Source organism: Centruroides vittatus, unplaced genomic scaffold (assembly GCF_030686945.1).
Source record: "Centruroides vittatus isolate TY-2023 unplaced genomic scaffold, ASM3068694v2 contig_8, whole genome shotgun sequence".
In the NCBI taxonomy this organism is placed as follows: Eukaryota; Metazoa; Arthropoda; class Arachnida; order Scorpiones; family Buthidae; genus Centruroides; species Centruroides vittatus.
The window spans coordinates 1,235,790-1,258,334 of NW_027122517.1; the positions used below are offsets into that span (position 1 = coordinate 1,235,790).

The window sequence follows — 22,545 nt, forward strand, 5'->3', positions numbered from 1 at the left end:
CGATATTTCGCTCGATGAGAAAACATTTAAATTTTTGATGAAAATTTAATTGTTTTAAATTAAGAGTTCTTCTACGACAGAATTTAATCTTCTTTCGATATAGATTCCGACGGAACAGAATTCTGAAGAACGATGCCAGGCATTTCGGCATCGTTCTTCAGAATTCGACACCTCGTTAGTTTCCCGATTTAAATAAAGTTAAACGTAATTAACGGAACTCGAATTACGAGTCGAAGAATCGTTCTAATTTGCGAATAATTGACAGTGTTCGATTTGCGCATTTGTCCTTCGCCAATATGCCACACCGTCTTATTAGCCACGGCTGCGTGGATCGATCGGCGATTTTCGGGATGATTCGTTCTGTTTAATTTCCGATAGCGACCGAGGGCGAGATAAAAACTGGGGAATAAACAGAGAATCAGCTTATTCCTTCGTAACGAGTTTCACGCGCGACTCTCATGAAGTTGTTTTCGATTTACATTTCTCAGGTAAGCGTTCTTCTAAATATCCCCCCTTGGCAAAGTATCAGAATTTCTTTCACTCCGAAATCGAGACCACAGAAATAGTCGCGGGTCCAAGTACCGTTAATGGGAAGACGTCGAAATCATCGCACTGTCGGTTTAGCTTAAACACAATAAAACCAAAAGTCTAAAACTGCCGATTTCGTTTTTCCCCTTATCCGCCTTTTGTTATAAACCATTATAACTTCTTAAAAATTCTTAACTTTCGTCGACAAGTTTGCCCACAATTAAAGTAGCGCAATTGTTTATAAAATATAGTTTCGACGAGTTGAAAGGAACTCCTCGGAAAAGAAACCCGAACTGCGACGTACGCAATTAATTTATGATAAATTTTCGAGATTAAATAACATGTAAACTAAAATATTTTATAACAATTCAATTAAAGTGGAAAAATTTTCTCTGTCTTTTTGTATCTTCGATTAACTCGAATTTTAAATGATACGGTAAAATCGTCTGAAACGAAAACCTGTCTAAACGACGCGGTTTTCCACGTTAAATCTGAAACCCGTCCGACGCGAAAACCGAACAAGTTCTCGAATACGAAGAACCTAACAAACCGGGAAAATAAACCGTAAAGCCTACGTTCAGATTAGCGCTTAGGCCAAGGAAACGCTCTGCGGACACGTCGAGTATCCATACTTTTACAATGCCTTGTCCTAAGATTGTATACAATGGAATATTTTTCTACTTCGATAATTACTTTTTCTCCTCGCCATACGCTTTCCGCAATTTTTTCTCTCCCCTCGTTTCTGTACGGGCGCGAAATACAAGACAGAAAACTACAAAATTATTTCTTATACTTTTTTCTTTGTAAATTATAACATTTAATTAACTTTCGATTATTATTATTTTTTTTTTCGGAAAAAACGCGCGCTTTCATCTACGACATTTCCAAACCACAAGAATATTTTTAAAAATTTCAAATCGCGTGTGACGCCATCTGTTACCAGAGTTTATAAAAAAAGAAACACTTTATATTATGAATTGTTATAAAATGGTTAAAATGCTTAATTTTGAGGGTAGAGACGTGTTTTATAACAAAAATTTAAATGCTAATAACGAATAAAATCTTCATTAAGTCCCACTCTACTGGAGATACGATACGTGACTCCTCTATCTTCCCACTGTCACCACCTTTAACCGTCAAATTCTAATATGTCCTTAATACGCAAATCTTCCTACGAACTTTCAGAAATTTTCGACAAAACGTACGGGAATTATTAAGCTTCGAAGTAGGTGAACAAAATCGTGTCATACACATACGCATTAACATCCATACACACAGAAAAAACTCCCAACTTTCTCGCATTTCTCGACGTTTCGGGGTATCCCCAGTCCAACAACTTAAAAACCTTAGGGGTCGTTTCTTAACCCGTGTCCGTACTTTCCCTCCGTTACGTGCAATAGCCGGGAAGGTAAAATACACCCGTGTAATGTGTCTGAAACTAACACCCCACGCTGTAATTTGTTTGCTCGCTTATTTAAGTTTGCCGTATATTTGACGGGGACTATTTTTATATACTGTATTTCGAATTTCTCCAATTTGAATGCGCAAAAGAAATTGCGCAGAAATGAAACTCCTGACGGTTAACCAATGGTGGAATTTCATTTCTGCGCAATTGTGCGTAAAATATACGGCAAAAAGTTTTCATTAAGAAAAGTTTCGCAGAATCTTACCTTTTTTAAGATGGCGTTGCTTAGGCAAATCTCCAATCGTTACAATTTTCGTTCGTTCTCGTTTCTAGATGTTCCTGGCGACGTTAACGTGGAGCTTCCGGGAAACGGCTCGGCAGGAAGGTTCGGAAAATCGGTGCCGTTCCGTGGACACGTGGATGGGCATGCATAAACTGAAAACCTGCAAATGGCTGAAGAAGGAAAACGGGACCGTTCTCGTTTACTGCAGTTTGTACTATCATCATCACTTCCACTGCCGTTCGATATTCCACACCAGCTCCAAGTGGTTCACCGTTCGTTTGGTCTTTCGGTTGCCTCTGGAAGAACGGAAGCGCAGCAGCCAAAAGTACCCCCTGTACTTCCACTCGGTACGATTAAAGAGCGTAAAACACGTGGCCAATTTAGAGCCACCTTTGAACGCCCGACCTTTATGCTTGGAACTGATAACGAAAGGGATGTTGAAAGAATACGACGTCGAGATATATTTTTGGAATTATACGTCGAGCGTCTTCACCTACCTGGTCTCTCCCTCTCTCGATCTGTCGGAATTGGGTGAAAACGCGGTTCCCTGTCCGCACCCGGTCGTCGTAGATCCGACTTTGCTACTGCGGACGCTGGACGATTCCAAAGTGAATCACTCGGTGATTGTGTGGATGAAGATGCTGAATCCTTACCTGTCGGTGGCAACCATCGAAAAAGCTAATTTCGTCTTCAGCAAAGACGTGCAGACGCTGCCTTCGCCCGTTCTCCCAGTCTTCGACGACATTGACATCCGGAGCGTCGGCTGCTTTTATTGCGGGTTCACTTCCATACGAAACGGTAACTTTCCCCCTCTTTCCACCTTGCGTGTCTTGCGTTTTCCTTATAACGAAATCGGCTGGATCGAGTCCGAGGCCTTCCTAGTCCTTCGCAACTTGGAGCACTTAGACTTGCGAGGAAATCCCCTTTCGGGTTTCCCGTCGGCCATCTTTCCTATGCCTCGTCTCTTCCGCTTAAATTTCGGCCATTTGTGTCCGCCCGGCAATCTTTTTGCTTTATTATCCAAAGACGTTGCTCGGGCAACCCCCTCGAAGTCTATTCTGAACCTGCAAGGAACTCCCCTTCGGTATCTCCCGGACGATTCCTTCGCTCGTTTTTTCCCCTTGGTTCTAAAACTGAGACAATGCAAAATCGGGGAGATTCATTCGGGAGCTTTCCGGGGATTGACCGGATTAACTACCCTGGACTTGTCCTCGAACGTCATTATGGAGTTAGACGTTGGAACTTTCCGGGATTTGAAGAACTTGAGTATTTTGATTTTAAACGAGAACCGCCTGGAGTCGGTCGGAGAGTCACTTTTTCGTTCTCTCCGCAAACTCAGAGTTTTGCATCTTTCCGGAAACCTGATAAAACAACTTCCTTCCGGTATTTTCCGGAATTTAAAGCAATTACGACGCATCGATCTGAGTGGTAACAAACTGACTTTCTGGAAATCGGATACCTTCGCCGCTCTGCCCCGTCTGCGAAATTTGAGTCTGATCGGCAACTTAGTCGCCGTGTTGGAACGGTCGATGATCCGCGACGTCAAGCACGTGCGGAGAGTGCAGCTGTACGAAAACCCTTTCGACTGCAATTCCTGTCTTTTGCCCTGGATGATCGACTGGGTGCGAAAAGACGTCCCCGATTCGGAACACGACAAATACCTTTGCAGTTTTACCAAAGAAAATCAGGATGGCACTTTATTGATAAACGCCACCTATCGACTGGATCTGTGCGTCGTCGTTCCCGTTAACTACTTGGTCCGCGTGGGTATTCCTGCGCTGGTCCTAACATTTCTCCTATTTTTGTTTTCGTGCGCGGGCTACAAGTATCGCTGGTATGTCAGATATTTCGTATTTTACGTTCGCTTGAGAATTTCTAATAACGAAGAGACAAAGAATCCAGACAGTTATATATACGACGTCTTCATTTCGTACAGCTCCAAAGATATAGCGTTTGCCAAGAAACTAGTGGTAAAGATAGAGGAGGACTTCGGCCTGCGCGTGTGCATAGACCAGAGGGACTTCCTGGCAGGCAACGACATAACCGACAACATCGTGCACAGCATCGACAATTCCAGAAAAGTGGTTTTCGTTCTTTCCCAAAACTTCGTACGCAGCGAGTTTTGCAAATTCGAGATGCAACTGGCGCAGCACCGACTGTTCGAAACCAACAATTCTTTGGTATTGCTGAAATACGGCGCCATCCCGGACGAAATCGTCAGCAAGAAGCTGCGCTACCTGATGAAGACCAAAAAGTACATCGAGTGGCACCAGGCCGAAGATTCCGCTCCCCTCTTTTGGCTACGCTTGAGCAATGCGCTGAAGAGAAACGTTCCCTCCGATAACCATCGAAGCTTCATTTAGGGGTGCTGCGTTTACCTTTCGTCTCAACTAACGAGTTCTGTATTCCCAGCGTGAAGTTTGCCTGTGGCTCGAATATCCAACTGTTTTACATATTTTTTCAGACGGGTTTTTTTCATTTTCTTCAATAGCTTAAATTTTTTCTCCATTATTACATTTTTACGTTTTACCTCGAGATATAATGGTACTTATGTGTTAAGAGGACGCCAGTCGGAAATTGTGATTTTTCCGAATAATTTTTAGTTTTTATTTAAAACAATTGTTAAATCAAATAATAAATTAACGATTTACAAAAGGGTTAGTTTTAATATTTAACAAATTTCAAAAACTGCTTACTTCTTACGATTCCAGATAGTGTTACCTATGGTGCCAAAATGGCGGCTCGTCTCTGATTCCAGCAAACAGAAGAAACAGTGGGACGCACGTTCTAACCTAACCTAAGCTATTCTAATAATTTAGTTGATAATAATTATGGTAATTTATTAGAATAGGTTAGGTTAGGTTAGAACGTGCGTCCCCACTGTTTCTTCTGTTTGCTGGAATCAGAGAGGTGATATCAATAATCAATTTTCTTGCTGTTCTTTTCATTTTTACAACTTAAACAGTAATTTTTCTTCTTTTTAGAATTAAATTTACCGGTCCATTGTTATTTAGATAATTTCATTCAAAACGCGATTTTGATCGCAATTTCCGACTGGCGTCCTCTTAACCCATAAGTACCGGTATAATTAGCAATGGTAAGGTTTAAATGGTAATGTTTGGAAACACTTTAAATATTTTTATGGTATTATTTTTATAAACGGCAAATATTTGTTTACAAAAGTTAGTAATGTGGCAGGAGGATTCGACAGATTGATTTTAACTAAGCTCATTCCTCGTCTGCCGGTAGTTCCGAAAAAATATAGTTAGTAATGCGTTACGTAGAGAAGCGAAGAAACAAAGGGAATAACAAAACGAGTTCCTGCGGTGGCATCTTTTCTGTAGCGACACTCGAAACAAAAGAAACTGACATCATTACGCCTGACGCTTCCATAGAATCGCTGATTACAACTCGGTTACTCGCTCTCTTAAGTATATTTTATAAGCGGAAAACTAATTTATCTAATTCGATGTCCTAATAAACTTATTGCATGCAGGTGTACAGTTTAATATTTCCGTTTCTATCGAATTCGTTTTTATTTTTCAGGCCTGTTTCACTATTGACCGTATTCGTCACGACAGGTGATAGCACCAGCACCAAAACATCCCGGACCCTCGGTACTTCCGGTCTTTTTTCCCTCGCATGCCGAAGTAAACGATATCTGTTCCGAACTTTTTTAACACATTCTGAAAATATTTCAGTTACTATGTAATTGAAATAAAATGACGAGAGTTTTTGCACTACGTGTTGCCAGAAAACCAAGTTAAAATTAATTTTTTGTACAGTACATCATTACCGCTGTAACATACAAAAAACACTCCTTGACTTTTGCAATCCCCATCTGTCCTTGTATTTGTGCGTAATATTCACGTTGATTGCGGAGCTGCAAATTTTTGCAAAGTTTGACGTCTAAGAATACGAGCAGAGATGCAGTTAATCTTCCTTTTAGATACTTCCACCACAAATCCTCGTTCGCTCGATCTCTAGTTTGACATTCCACTAACCGATTTTCCCGGTTTGTTAACTCGATTTCGTCGACGAGTTCAGTACGTGATAATGAAACATCCTGGAAACGCAGAACTTTACGATGGTTCATTTGGTGCCGAGTCAATTTCTGATTCGCTAGCTGTCTCTGTTTCGTCACTTTCAGACAGAGTTACTTCTATGATTGATGTTTTTTACCAGTGGCCCGATTCGTGAACGACAACATAAATCTATCTTTAGTAACAATCATAACTGATAAAGTTATAAAGACATTAGTTATATTTTGTGCAATTACCTTCAAAGATTCCAGAAAAAAGTTTCTGATCCAACAGTGTTGGAGTTGGAGGACGCGATAACCTGTTTGTATTTTGTTTTTTGTTTGGTGGGAATGGATTATTCCGCTTTGATTTGCGTACCCGGCCATACCTGTGCAATAACCTGTGTTACAATAACTCCATTCATTTGCACCACTGCCCAGGGATGTTGAAACGTCTTCTTCTGTCCAGACTGTATTTTTCCTTTTACCACGCTTTTTGTTAAATAGACCTAGTTTAATTTAGACCTAGAAGTGGCCGCCGCTTTAAATGGAAAGATCTTTACAACTATTGTTCCACCAAATTTCTTCAGAATTTTTTTAGCTATGAAAAATTATCTTTTGTTTATGTATATTTTAAATTTACTAAACGTTATAAATAAAGATTTCACACTCCAACTTGTTTCGCAACGGGCGCTAAAGTAGCAAAGTTAATTCTTACCTTCAAATCCGTCAACGGGTAAACGGTGATTTCTTTCACCTTTCCACTCGCTGGGTAATTATAACTCTCGAGTGACGTGTAATTTTTCAGTTGTTTTGTGTAAAAGCAGAGCCGGTCTACAAATGAAGCGTAGAGATCCATTAACGCGATCTTGGGCCACGCTTTCGCGTTATCGTGAAATAACATTTTTGCTAAATCGTCGTCCATTGGATAGGGCAGTTCTCGCTCGTTGGCCATTAATTTTTCTTATGCCTATGCCCGCTTAATTCGTTTAAATCTTTATAATATTCGGCGGACATTTTTCGGAACAGAAATGATTGTGACTGATACACGCGATGTTTTTCGCATCGACTATTAACCAACACTGGAGAAGGTCCGATCACGTGACTTGCCTCGGGCTTTGTTTACTTTTAGACTCGGTCGACATTAAATACTTCACTATTGTATATAATTGCGTATACCATCGCAGTTATTACTGATATACGGCTGACCCTTGATAATCCGACACGCTCGGTAGTCCGACGCACCTCCCGTCAAGGTCACCGTAGTCCCCGTCACGTTACGTGTCTGCTTGCGCAGAAAGATGTAGCGACACGAATCTCCCCATCCAATTCTTACACGACGACACACATTTCTTGTGTTTTCCGCGAGCAGTTCTGTACGTACTGTATTATTTATGCCTATACATACTGTATGTACACTTATTGTACACTTATCGGCTTCCACATTTCTTTTAATAAACACGTTTTAGTTAACCGAAATGGGTGTTTCGTTTCCATATTAACCTAGGCAGCATTTTACTCATAAAATGTAGGAATATTGTAGGCTACTGCTAGCAAAACAATGCCAAATATGTAATCACTTTCGGTAATCCGACACCCCTTTTGGTCCCATACCTGTCGAATTTTTTTTTTAACTTTTTTTGCCCTGTGGGCACTAAGAGGGCCTCTTTTAGTAGGCCCATTATGGGTTCGGCCAGGCTCACAATGGGGCGACCGGGTGGTGAGAGACGGGGCCCGACATATCCGAACGGACCACCCCCCGAAAAATTCCTGGGGATTTTTCGACCCGTTTGGATTCGATTCCGGGTCCCCCAGAGCGGTAGGCTGCCACCTTGACCGCTCGGCCATCCGGCCGTGATACCTGTCGGATTATCAAGGGTCAGCTGTGTTATATTTTGGTATCTACGACTGTATACATAACGGGAACAACCGCATTTCGATCTTTCTTAGTATATTACTTAAAGATACACTGTGCGAATGTCAATATTTTCTCTACTTTATCGAAACAATTATGTTAAACTTTTCAAGTATTCCACTCACTGGAAACGAATGTTTCATTCTTCTGTTTTCATATACCGATTGTGTTCAATAAACTCTGTTTTTATTTATTAAGTCAGTATTTTCTCTACTTTATCAAAATTACTTTAAAAAATATCTTGTAAACTATCTTTTGTTTTCGCTAAGATATTTCTTTCAATTCTTATTTAAATATTTGAGCATTTACATTGTTTCGGGTATTTGGTGCTCCTAATTCTCTCTCTCTCTCTCTTTTTCTAAATTTGTCGGAAATAATATTCAATAATAATAATAATAAATTAAGGAAAGCCATTTTTATTCGCAAATTTATTCAATTATTAATCCAGTGGGAATTATTTTAGCCCTGGTTTTAAGTTTAATTAAAAACTAAACTATTCCAGTTAATTTAAAAAGTAGCAACGCATTTACTCGAACAACCCTCAACAAATATTTCTGGTTTTCGGAAAAAATTATTCCCGGTAATTAACAATTTTAGATCTATCCGTTATTATTTTAGATCCGAGTTATAGCCTATAAAAATCCCAGGGAGAGACGGATATTTTAATGTTCGTCGTTTAGTCTGGAAGGTTTATTTTTGTATTAGCGAAAATAACTGCAATCTTATTATTACGGTTTATTGGCCTGCAATTTGAAAAAATTCTACACCTATAAATTCCCACTGTCGGCTGCTGTCTTTCCTTAATCTCGAGAATGGAGTTAGACAGATGAAATCCGAAACAAGATGTAGAAACCTTAGGGGCAAAAAGCTTCCGATTAACTATATACGAACTTCCGATACAGACCGGAAGTCACTTTATTTCGATTCAAAAATTTTCCCCGAAAGATGTCAGATAGATAACCGGCACCACTGTATTATTAAAGGAAAAGTATGATGTAGGGGGCGAGCCACTACTAATTTGAGACGGAGAGCATGTATTTTTAATGAAATTATTTAAAAATATCATCCTTAAAAATTGCAGCCCGACATCGTGACCACGTCACAATAAATAATTGCTGGTTAGTCTATATATATATTCGAGATGGGTTGATGATGATGATAATAATAATAATAATCAGCGCAGAGCCCAAACGGTTAGGTCCGTTAGGAGTTGAAAGTTCAAATTTGGTACACAGTTAGGATACGTCACGAGAACGTACACTAAGAAGGGATTTTTCGAAATTCTCCCGCGGGGAAGTGTTAACAATGAAGTGTGAAGAGAAAGCGACGTGCAAGATTTACAGGCGCAGATGCGGTTTTTTGCATTTTTGCGGGAAATGGAACATATTTTTAGACCGTCTAAAAATTCTGTAATTAGTCTGGAAAGAGGTAATTAGTCTGGACCCTTTCTAGACTAATTACCTCGCATTCTGCGAAAACGGGTGAGATTGGCTATAATGTAATAATCTTCGCTATTGTTACTTTCTGCCCGAGCATCGCCGGGCTTATCTGCTAGTTTATTACTAATCAATTCTTAGAGCCGCCGCAAACTACAGGAAGCGAGAGCAGTGGCGTGGCGTGGGTGTCAGCCGCCCGGGGCGGAGGAAAATTTTGCCCCCTTAAATAAAATACGGGGAATCCTTACAAGTCAGTACAGACGGTGTTGTCAGTCGCCACAATGAGCAAGATGTCATTATTATACATTCATTTAAAGAAAGGGGATTCCCCAGTTTCGTCACAGAACAAGTAATGAAAAATTCCGTGCTCATTTCAATCGGTCCGAATCGTAGGTGCGACAAAAATATGAAATAAAATGGTTCAAATTTTTACAAGATGTTATTATTTATTGTGAAATTTTGCCGCCCCCTAAAAGTGCCGCCCGGGGCGGACCGCCCCCGCCGCCCCCACTACGCTACGCCACTGGGTGGTTTCAAAAACGTCCCGAGTGACGTCGAAGACGATGCGCGTACACGGGACCGTGCCGACAGGTGAGGCGAAGAGACCACGGCCTCGGGAGCAACCGAGCTTCCGACTTTGCGCATTACCTAGGGAACTAATCGCTATATGACCAAAACTAAAAACAACAACTGGCTATTTTTAATCCTAACTGTAAGGAACCGAGTCCGAGCGTTATTTTTATTTTATTATTATTTTTCGTTTTATTATATTTTGTTTGGGGCTTATGTTTAGTTAGGACGAAGGTTCCCCTCCACTCTCTTAGTAACCAAAAAAGAAGATAATAAACCAACTCACGAAAGAACGAGCGCCGTAGGAAAAATCACGCGCACTTGCGCTGCCCAGCGGAAATAAACAGTCCGCAGAAAAACATGGAGGGGGAATCCCCACACTCACTAGAAAAGAAATACTTACTAAACAGTCATAAAACATCCCAGAAAATTGTGCTAAATGCTTTGTAAACGGTTTATAAGATTTTGTCGGAGAATTGAAGCTGTCAGAAAGAAATTTGATGTGAAAAAATTAAGTATGTAAATAAGGGGAGTAACCTAGCTGAATTGTGACGTCTCCTCGCAGCATAAAACCAGCACGCTAACCGAAGACGATCGAGGTGTACTACCGAGTGAAAAATTCGAGGCGAAGTCCAAGGTGTTTAAAGAGGAATTCGATTTGACGATAGCGAAAGGATTGAGGAAACGGGTTCCTAGTATAGTGAGGTGACGGATAGACGTTTAGTTCGTAAGAGATTTTGTTCGTAGTTCTTAAGTATTTGATTTGTCGAATTTTCAAAGGGGAATTAAGATTAAGTTAAGCTAAGTAGCTGAGTTTTATTGTCGGGTTGATTTTCGTTAATAAATTTTGTTTTGGATTATAGACATTTGTACAGTACATAGTTATATTTAATTAGTAAATCGAATATATTTTGGAACTTTTTCTTTGACTTGATATTTGTCGTTATTCTTACTAAATTTTTTTCGGTGCACGCGTAAAAGCCCAGGCCTGGCAAACTAATGTCGAATCAGCGTAAAGTACCCGTTAAGTTAACGGAAGTTTTACCGGCCGCAGTTAGTGTCGGTTTCCCGAGATACTAAAAACCAGTGGCGTGCCGTGACATTTGATGACAGGGAAGCTGTGTTTCTGTAAGAAGCCGACTTCCAGGGGCAATCAGTTAATTGCGCGTCAGTGATGGTCTAGGGCAGTGGTTCTTAACCTTTTTATACTCGCCGCCCACCAAATATTTCATAATTTTTTTGTGACCCCCATTTTTTAATAATAATTTATATTTGATAATTTGATTATTTATCTATAATAAATTGATTTTTTTATTATTGCTTTATTTTTTATATAATAAATGTAAATCATAACTTTATTATTTCATTATCTATTTAAATAACATTCAAACTTCACAATTAAACACGAAAACTCATTAATTTTTAACAGAAAATAAAATAAGAAACACGTCAATAAATCGATCCAATGTCGATGCTAAAACTAAACTAAAACTAAAACGCCCACTTGTGGTAAGGATTTTGCATAACTTTTGCAAAAATATTTAAATTTTCAAAGCCTACTATTTTTCCTAATTATTTTTAAAATTCCAAGCATTAATAGTTTCTTAAAATTGCTTTGGAATAAAAAAAGTAAATACTGCGGTGTAAGTAGCATATTTACATTTATTTCTTCTGTACTAACAAAGCTGTATGTAGGAAGAAATACAAAATAAAGTTTTCCTATTTAGTTTTTATTTATTTATCTTTCTTATTTTACTTTTCAATACGATATTCGGATTATACATCAATTTTCTTTCTATTATATTCCGAAGGAAATTTTGCATAATTTGGCGGCCCCCGGCAAACTTCTTACGGACCCCCAGGGGCCGCGGCCCCCTGTTAAGAATCACCGGTCTAGGGTCCATTCGTATTCATTTGTTCGATAAGCCAGTAAAAACTGTAGACTTCTCTAAATGTATTTTTAATATCACAATTACATTCCGAATCGCTAGCCACGATATAAGGGCTAAAATTAAAAATAAATTATAAAAACTTACTCGATGAAATAAAATGTGCGGTGGATATACATACCTGGTACAATGTATTGTTCGATTGTATTAATATACTTTTAAAGAAAATTATAATTAAAATATAGCTTTGTAAAGAAACGTACATAAAAATAACATAAAATAGTCTTTACTTTTTAAATCTTAAAACAATCCACTTAGTCAAATATCTCGATACGAGTAGCTAATGGGTGGAACTAGTGCCGGTCCAGGTAGGTGTGTAGTGAGTGTGCGCGTGCCAAATCCCGAGGGTGCCGACCGGTCAATGTCGAATGCCTCTTTTGTCGCGTCACTAGTATATCTCAAAGGACGCCGCGGGGCTGTTGTAAATTTTAAACGTTTCTCACCGTAGCTGTAAAAATCTAACTATGTTAAACTCAATAGTCATTCGTTTTCTAACTAATTCGTTTTAATACCAGGTGTACACGGAAATTAGTTTCCCACTGTACCGAGCGAGTGATTGGTTCTGTTAAGCTTTTGTTGAAGTAAAATTCTGGCTCTTTCAACAGGGTTTTACTTATGTCGCCATTCCCTAATCTCTTAATTATTTAACTACTTCTTAGTAGAAATAACTCGAAACCAGTTACTTTGTACCCGAATATCTGTAGTCTTGGGAAAACAGTGGAAAGACAAATTTTTATGACAACGGATATATAAATCGTAAATTTAAGGAAAATAAATTCTAGAGCTTTTTTTTGTACCATTGTATCTGTACTTACTGTACGTCTCATTCATTAAATTTGGTTGTAAATGATGCTGCCAAAGTAACAGTTAATTTTTAACACTGTACTAGAATTGTACACGTTTTTTCTGCATCCCCTTACAGATGGGACGTACTAAATCGTAATATCACCGGTTTAACATCGAAATCCGTAAGTAATATAAGATGGGAGAGCGGAATAAACGCGGAATAAATATATCAAATATTTTAATGGAGTTTTTTTAAACTCCTGTCAACTATACAGAACTATCATAAAAACGTGCCAGTAAACTCCTATCGGTTGGGTTGTTATAAATCTAGTCTAGGGTGGGCAACCCTTTTTATAACATGGGCCATAATAAATTTTACGTTTTTTTCCGCGCCGTAGTAGTTTAATTGACGCCTTCTTGTGACTCGTAATTTTTTTTAGTCTGCAAATATGAAATAAATAAATAAAAAGTTAATTACTACATTTATTTCTCTTATCGTTTTCGAAAATTACAAAGAATTGGAAAAATAACTATTTATTAAATTGGACAAATAACTAATTATCTATTAAAGATCTCGCGGGCCGGATAGAAACTTTTCGCCAGCCGTAGCTGGCCCGCGGGTTGCCCGCCGTTGATCTAGTCTGCTCGTGATTCACATAAATCGGGCGAGGGTGGCCGAATATCTAGCAGGCGGCTAACAGCCCACAACCGCTCCGGGATATAAAGTCGCGTACTCTTTACGCGTGTGTCGCTTCTACCAGCTAAACCGTGACGTTTGTGCTATGTAAAGCGCATGCGCCAATGCCTATAATCTGGCTGCTTGGAAGTTGACAGGCAGGCGGATAACAGCCCACAACCGCTCCCGGATATAAAGCTGTACTCTTTACGAGTGTGTCGCTTCTACCAGCTAAACCGGGTGAGGTTGGTGCACTGTAAACCGCATGCGCTAATGCCTATATAATCTGGCTGATTGGAGACTGACCCGGTTTCGACATTCCTTCCGCCACCGAATTATTCGAATATACAATAGCAATCTTATCGTTTTTTTCACATGTAGTATAGAAATTTGTAAAAGATACATAATGCAGTTATAATAAAATATTAATTTTAATTAATTCAAAGTACGTTAAAATATGAAAATTTATATTTTATAAAATTCAAGGGAAGGTCATTGGAAGGTGGAATCGGCGCTTCCGTCGCTTCCAATGATCGCACGCCACTGCTAAAAACAGTAGTTTACATAACAATACTTAATAGGTTTTTTTTTTTTTTTTAACTCTTTCCGCCCTGTGGGCACTAAGAGGGCCTCTTTTAGTAGGCCCATTATGGGTTCGGCCAGGCCCACAATGGGGCGACCGGGTGGTGAGGGACGGGGCCCGACTTATCCGAACGGACCACCCCCCGAAAAATTCCTGGGGATTTCTCGACCCGTTCGGATTCGAACCCGGGTCCCCCAGAGCGGTAGGCTACCACCTTGACCGCTCGGCCATCCGGCCCGCATACTTAATAGGTTAGCTTTACCAAACAATAATGCAATAAATTGTCGACATCCAAACGCAATAATTAACTACGAAGTGTTTGTTAAGGACAAACGGGTAACCGACGAAAAATCGGGCGGCACGGACGATCTAAATAACAATACAAAAATGTCCCCTGCCCCGACGCCATTTTTCCGCAATGGCAGCGAAGGATTTGAATTTAACCATTGTAAAACGTTTCATTTTTAAATGATATTTCTAAACTCGTGCCTTTAAATTATACTCCCGAATATTGCATATTTATGTAAATATCGCAACGATCTATGTTTAGCATTAAAGGATGTCGAGGAAGGAAGTATTGACGACACTGGAGATAGTTGATTTCTTAATATCTACTGGCTTTAGGTTAGAGAGATCAAGAGTTCTTAATGCCAGGCTGCTGACCCAGCGAACGCGCGTAAAAATTGAAAGAACGCGAACGTAACAAATTATTAACGAAAGAATGTGTGGAATGAACAGCGTGGTGACGAGGAGAAACTGTTCAGAGAGAAAAGCAAACGAATATTGTAAACACATCCGGAAGAGTTACGAAAGTGGCGAGTTCAGACGACGAGAATTTGCGGCCGCTCGTTCGGAAAGGCCAAACCCGACGTGGTAGTGGTAAATACGATGAATCGGTAAAATAGAATGAACTTTAGAAAGAGGAATTTTTAATTTATGGACGGGAGAATGTCTTAACAGAATCGTTAAAATTCTCGACTGTCGTAATATCGAAACATAATAGCTTAAAGTACGAGAAAAGGAGATGAGATTTCAATAAACAATTCTCGGACGAGTCGAAATAACATATTAAATTGTACGCGGACCATCGATCTTTCTCGGGCCCTAATCCGAGTTTTGTTGCATGCAAAAACGGAGGGGTGACCAATCGGGAAGGGAGGGCGGAAGATCTAACCAAATGAGAACTCTTTTAATCCGCGGAATAGAGGGGGCGGGATTTTTTCCCGCCTTTTGTTTAGCTATATTCTCTCCCGTAGCCACTTAAGGTCAGCGCGAGTTGTAAACTTTGTCTTTCTGCTTCGTCTTCTCGACCGTTTCCGGTCCGACTAAACTCCATCAACGCTGCCCCGGAGCATCTACCTCACCGAGGAACAATCTCGCAGTTCAGAGGTGATTTGGGAGAACTTTTGTAAGCTCTTTTTCAACGTTTATAATAAACGGGCTAGCTTTCGAAGGAATGTCCACACTCCTACCTACTCACCCACACCGCTCGGGGGCGAATACTCGCACCCCTTTCGGCAAACCCACATTCATTTCCTTCGTTTATTTCCAAAAGTTATAGTCAGCTTCCGTATGCCAACAGCCGGCAATGTTAAAAGCCGAAGGTAGTTTTCCAAACTGAAATTAACTGCTCGAAAGCTACCTGAGCAATGTTTAATTATATATTTATTGTAATTAACGTTGAATCGAGGTCGCCTCGGACTCGGAAACTGTCCGGAACAACCATGCGCATGCGCATAACCTTTCGGTGCTATTCGCGTGCCAACACCACCTAGAACAGAAAATCTGGCAACGAGTCGCTTAACTTTCTCGACGACGTTTAAAATTGTGTGTGGGGCGCCATCCTTTGAAATTTTATTATTAAAAACTTTTTATATTTTTAGTTGTTATAAAATGGCAAAAAGCTTAATTTTGATAATAGGGATGGATTTTATTAAAAAATTGTAAATGCTAATAAAGAATAAAATCGTCATTAAATCCGACTGTACTCGGGTGCATATACTTTTCGTTTTGTATGGATCGATCTGTAAAATCGGATCAGTCCTTGTCACGTGATACAGATAGCTTCCGTCATGGCAAAGTATACAAGTAGGATCGAAGATGGCGGCAAACATTTGTTAGTTAATAATACTCTCTCCTTGTTAGTTAACATGTATAATATTTTTAAAACTCAGTATGTCTAATATCTTTGAAACTCTGTAAAATAATCCATTAGTTAACATATAATCTAATTAATTGATCCTTGTTTTATCCTTCGATATTAAAACTGTAGTTAGTACTAAACGACGTACGCTGTTACGAATTATCGTTTATTTGACAAAATTGTTTGTGCTCATTCGTACGAATTTTTAAATCGTATTACTCTGTGAATATAATTGTTTTCCACAAAATAAAATTTAAATTAAAATTTTACAAAATTAAAAAATAAAACTTTCAGAAAAGATGAAAGTGCACGCCATACATTCTTGCTGTACAATCTCGCAAAACTCTCTAAATACTTATCCGATAAACTGAGATGAAAAAATATTTTAATAATGATGTTTTTACTTGCCATTTATAAGTTTTAAATAAGTTTCCTTGTCAACAATTAAACGTGTTTCTTCGTTATTTACTGTAAGCTTAACTTCAACAATGAAAGCCGCCATCTTTAATCTCTTTTATCCGATCCAAACGATCTTACCCTCCGCTCGGATTACTTTGATCGCGATCCAGTTGATCCTGGATGGCGTTTGTATACGCAAATAGAGATTGATCGGATCGCAGTAGTTCCTTTGTATACACGATTGATTATGATTACATACCGGATATACAACAATTTTATAAATTAAAATTGTTTACCCCGGATTATTATACCACTCAATTCTTAGCTGGCGAACTTCCCATGGCCAGTAATCTGGCCAGATTCACTAATAGGACATCGAATGAATGCCCTACTTGCCATATCATAGATGGCTCGAAACACTACTTCTATGATTGTGTTATGACTGAGAGAGAAAGACAAGAACTAAGGGTACTGATGGAGGAGCTTGGTGTGAGATGGCCATGCAACTTATCAGATATTTGGATAAACAAAAATGTTTACAATGCTTTTATAAAACTTGCCAAACAAACTGTTAAAATTGCAAATCAACTCATATATAATTAGTATATCCTTAGTATAAAATAACTTGAAATTGAATATAAGCAATGATACACCATATACATACTACATTCATTACTGATATTCTATGCTCAATTTCGCTCTAACGAAAAGTGTGTACATTTTGAGTGAAGCGATGACCCGGTGCTTTCTCCCAATCAACTGAACGTTAACTATCTTAGTGATTGCCCTACGAAGAAAAGTACTGTATTAATTATATGTACTGACAGAATACATTTGCACTGGCGAGTTCTAATTACCAGCTTGTACCGCAGCCTGTTTTATTAATTTGTGTACTAACAGAGCACACATTAAGAACGGCAATCTGCGTACTGATAAAGCACACTTTAAGAAAGTGTAATACTCACCAGCTAGAAATGTACTTTTAACAGCTTATGACGGAACAGAGAAATTACTCTGTCAGTGTCAACCCTTACGGGTGAGATGCTTAATGAACAAAGTACGTTATTAATAAAACGTTTCGATGGAGAAGTGCTTTTTTGATATTGAACTTATAGGTGTGGTGATCTACGTGGCTGTATTCTTCGACGGTCTCGTCGGGAACAAACCGACCTTTTTTTTTTTTTTTTTTTTTTTTTTTACTGTGGTGCCTCATAGTGTTCATCAATGTGCTTCAACGCGCTTGGCGTGTTTAGTGTGATCAACATGTCTATAATATGTTTCAACGAATTCTAGAGTTCTAGTTTTCTTAATTTACCACTTAAGTGCCTCAACGTCCACCAATGTGTCTTCAGCATGTTCATAAGTGTTTTAATGTGCTTCGTGTGCATTAGTGTGCCTAATAAGCTTAGTGCTTATTGTGTTTCAGTGTTTAAATCAGTTCAATGTGCTTGGGTGTGTCTCAACATATCATTGTGGTGTCTTCAATGGGTCAAGTGTGCTTCAAATATGTTTCGGCAAGCTCCTAAATTTGTGCAATGGATTTTCTCTGTGTGCCTCGATATTTCAGTGTTCAGCGTGTTTCAAGTAATCAACGTGCCCTGATGTATTCGACGTGTTTCTAATTGTAGTTTGAAATTTCAGTTTTTCGTGGAAACCAATGTGCTTATGTATGCTTCAGTTGTGCTTTGAGAGGTGCTGCTTTTAGGTCGTCCCTTAGTGCGTGAACGCTACATCGTCTGAGAGTTGTGCCTTGTCAAAGGAAAAGTGTCTTAAACCATAGACATACTGGATCACCTGTAGACCACTCATCAGGCATTCTCCATTTTGGATCTCTGCTTTTTTCCTACAGACAAACATTTTGACATTTTAATTGCTGAATAAAACTATGACTGCCACGGATGTTCCTACAGTTTTCAGCAACTATAATTACCTGGGCTAAGTTATACAGCTATTTGAAACCTTCACACATACATTATGCTGTTTCCAAGAGCCCACACGTGTGGCAATTCAGCTGCCTTTTTTTTGTTTAATTTATTCATTTAAACACTATAAATTATATTATTACAAATACTATATTGTTCTTACATATACTTATGTACTTATCATACTTATTCTTTTACTTAATTTAATTGTATTAATGTATATATATATTTACTCAATGTACCCATTGTTATTCTATTTAATATTTCGGCCCCGCGTATGCATTACCGAGAGGTAATGCATACGCGGGGCCGAGAAATGTACTTTTGTACCTAAATAAAGAATGTATGTATGTATGTATGTATGTATGTATGTATACACGATTTGAACGATCGAAGTGATCTTGGATCAGTTTGATTCCGAAAGTGTAAGCACCCCTCGAGATAGAACGTGCGACCAACATTGCCAGATGTTTTTAGTGTTTGTAGTCAATTTTCTAAAAAGTAGCCCAAAAGTAGCCAACTCAAAAATTTCCTTTCTAATAACCTGAAATTTGAGGATAAAATAAAAAACACACCATTCGTGCTTTTCCAGTAATTACTTTAATCACAATAAATGTTTTTGGCCACTTTACAGACCTGTATACTGATCAGAAGGATGGCAAGACTCATAAGTCAGTAAATTACAGTATGTGCGTGTATTTTATGCAGAGAACACTCATTTTATCTGTGAAGTAGATTGCAACGAATTATGCAACAAATGATCTTGCCAAGATGGACTATAATTAATTAATAACTATCAAGAATATTACATAGTAAATTTTATTAAAAACTTAATTTTTCTATTACAAAAGATTTATCAAAATGCAATTATTTAATTAATTTGAAAGTTGACTAATAGATTTCTTTATTAAGCCAATAGGTACTGTTATTAATAATAAGGGTGTACTATAGATTACTCCCTATGGAATTTCAGGACTTTGATTATATATTTGAACTCAGGGGACCGAGACGAGTTCAACAGTATCCTATTTTTGGACCGGAGACGAAAAATAAAAAAAGTTATCATACTTTTTCACTTACCATACTTTTTTAATGCTCTCATGCAGACGGCACCGTAGTTGCTAGTATTGCCATCTTGCGGTAAAGTCTGCAAACTATGACGTCGGACTACGGTCATCTCCAGTAGGGTTAAACACGCGATACGAGAGCGGAGAGAGCGACGCGACTTCCGATCATCGCGCGATCGCCATTTCGGTTAAGGTTACTTATGGCAACGAACATGGCGGCCCGACTGACCTCTCGTATGGGAGCCACCACACGCCGCCATGTGCTAAACTAGTGATCGATTCACGGTAGTTCTTGAACAAAGTAAAAAAAAGGGGGGAAAACGTCTACTAAAAGCAATTTTAACGGCAAGCACGCGACTCCCGATCGCGATAGCGAGGCCGACTTAGCGGAGAGCAATGCGACTTCCTATCATCGCGCGATCGCCGGAAAAAAGTATGATAACTTTTTTATTTTTCGTCTCCGGTCCAAAAGTAGAGTATCGTTGAACTCGTCTCGGTCCCCTGAGTTCAAATATATAATCAAAGTCCTGAAATTCCATAGGGAGTAATCTATAGTACACCCAATAATAATAATAAATGCCTATACCCCACAGTACAGAAAGTAGACTACAGAAACAAATTAAAATATTAAAAGCAGATATTAAACTTATCATCGAAAATAGCATAAAGAAACGTTAAAGACGGCCGAATAGCCGAGAGGTCAAGGTGGCAGTCTACTCCTCTGGAGGGGTAGACTGCCACCCCTCTGGTGGGTTAAACTATCCGCTTGGACGGGTCCCGACATATCCGTCCAAGCGGATATGTCGGAACCCGTCCCTCGTCACCCAGCCCAATTGTGTGGTGGCCGAACCCGTAATGGGCTTGCTTAAAAAGGCCTTCTTAGTGCCTACAGGGCGAAAAAATTTTCAAAAAAGAAAAGTTAAAATCGCTTAAAATATCTTTTAAACAGAAAAACCTAAAACCAAATTGGTGAACGGTATTGATACATGCAAAATGCACATATTGGTTTAATAAAGAAATTTCAGTCAACTTCCAAATTAAATAACTGTGGTTTGAGAAGTTTTTTGGAATAGGAAAATTATTATTTTTGTTCTACTTTTATTATTTAAGGATTAACGTGTCTAGATTATAGTAATAAGTATCAAAATTTATCACGAAAAAGGATATTTTAAAAAATTACTTCTACAGACACTTTCAATTTTTACTTAGAAATAGACAAATCCATTTATTATAAAGGAGACAAACAAAAATGTATTTGAAAAAAAAGCATAATTTGAAAACATTATAAAATAAATATTTGTTTTATTTGGGTCTGTAATTAATAAAAAAACGACGAAACACCATTTTAAAGTGCATTTTTTATTCAAGTAATACGTGGTACGATCCAAAAGTTCGGGGAATGCAGTAATCTACGACAACAAAAGCATGTATTTGAAGTTACAGCGTATGAAATGGATTCTACCAAACCACCCCTAGGTGTTCAGGTTAATTTCACCCATGTCATGTGATTAAACCGCGAGCGCTGCTGTTTTTTTCCGGAGATAGTTACCTTTGTCCTGCGACGTAATCAAAGTGGAGTTTCAAGAACAACCTCCAACATTAAATTTTGTCAGCGTTTAGGTAAAACACCTACGGAGATTTTAAAATTGCTAAGAAAGGTGTACGGTGATTCTACGGTGAAAGGTCACGGTGAAGTCGAAATGTTGGAGGTTGTTATGAAAGAATCCTCTATGCAATTGATTTGTATCTTATTTAAAAATAAAACTTTCGCGGCAATTATTCATAATAATTGCTTTTCTTAAATATAATTAATATTTTGTGTTACGGGCATAATCATTTAAACTTAATTAAATGTATTAATTTAATTAAGGGTCGATTTATGTTTAGTACGTTACGTTCTGCACATCAAACAATATGCACGGGTCCCAAATGACCATGATTGATGTATAAAAGTTTTGGGTTTACTTTATACAGCTTGTGGACGTTCCTTTTTTCAATTTTAATTTGAATAACTGGTTTATTTTAGCTCGGATATTGTTATCAAGCTAGAGTGTATGGATATGTGGCTTGATAACAATATCAGATACTCAGTTGAATTGTGGTATTTTGGTTATCAAATTTGCTTATTTTATTAACGTCCCACTTGGAAGTATTCTTGGTTATTCAAACTAATTGGGCTGCAATTTAAAGAAATTGCTGACCTATAAATTCCAACTTTAATCTGAAGAATGGTGTTAGATAGATAAAAATAGAAACCAGGTATGGAAAGATTAGGAGCAGGAGGCTCCGATCAACTATATATAAATTTCCGGTCTAAAACAGAAGATATGTAATTTAAATTCAAAATTTCCCCCAGAATTTTCCCTGATAATAACAGAGTCATGCAGATCATCTGCATGACTCTGTTGTTATCAGGAAAAGTATGATGTACAGGCGCAAGATGTAACTAATTTGAGATCGAGAGCATATATTTTAAATTAAATAAACTAAAGATTGCAGCCCGGCCATTGTAATGATGTCACAATAATTTTCACTTGTTTAATTACTGATTTGTTAAATTAATTATTTAAAATATTTTATCTAATTTCTCTAAATTAGATACCCATGAACTGAAGAAATCAAACATTACACTTGAAGTAAAAATAATTTATTTGTAAGATTTTTATTATGGGATTCAGTTTCTTGCATTATGAAAGATCTACGATTGATCAGCTCGTGTAAATGTGGGATAGAAAATGATGGTTAACTCAAATTACCATGAAAATCAGATTCGTGTCAGATTTGAATACGGATTATCCACAGATCAGAAGAGTTTCTAACCCATTCGTCTTTGAATTCGGTTTGATCCACTCAATTTAATAT

General features: G+C 38.3%; 1 protein-coding gene across 1 annotated transcript; it reads left to right on the plus strand.

Moving 5' to 3' along the window:
• Nucleotides 1–2,266: 2,266 nt before the first annotated feature.
• Nucleotides 2,267–4,579, plus strand: LOC136982012 (toll-like receptor 13). The gene has a single exon (XM_067278452.1). The coding sequence runs from the start codon at nucleotides 2,267–2,269 to the stop codon at nucleotides 4,577–4,579; it is 2,313 nt and encodes a 770-aa protein (XP_067134553.1).
• Nucleotides 4,580–22,545: the final 17,966 nt, after the last annotated feature.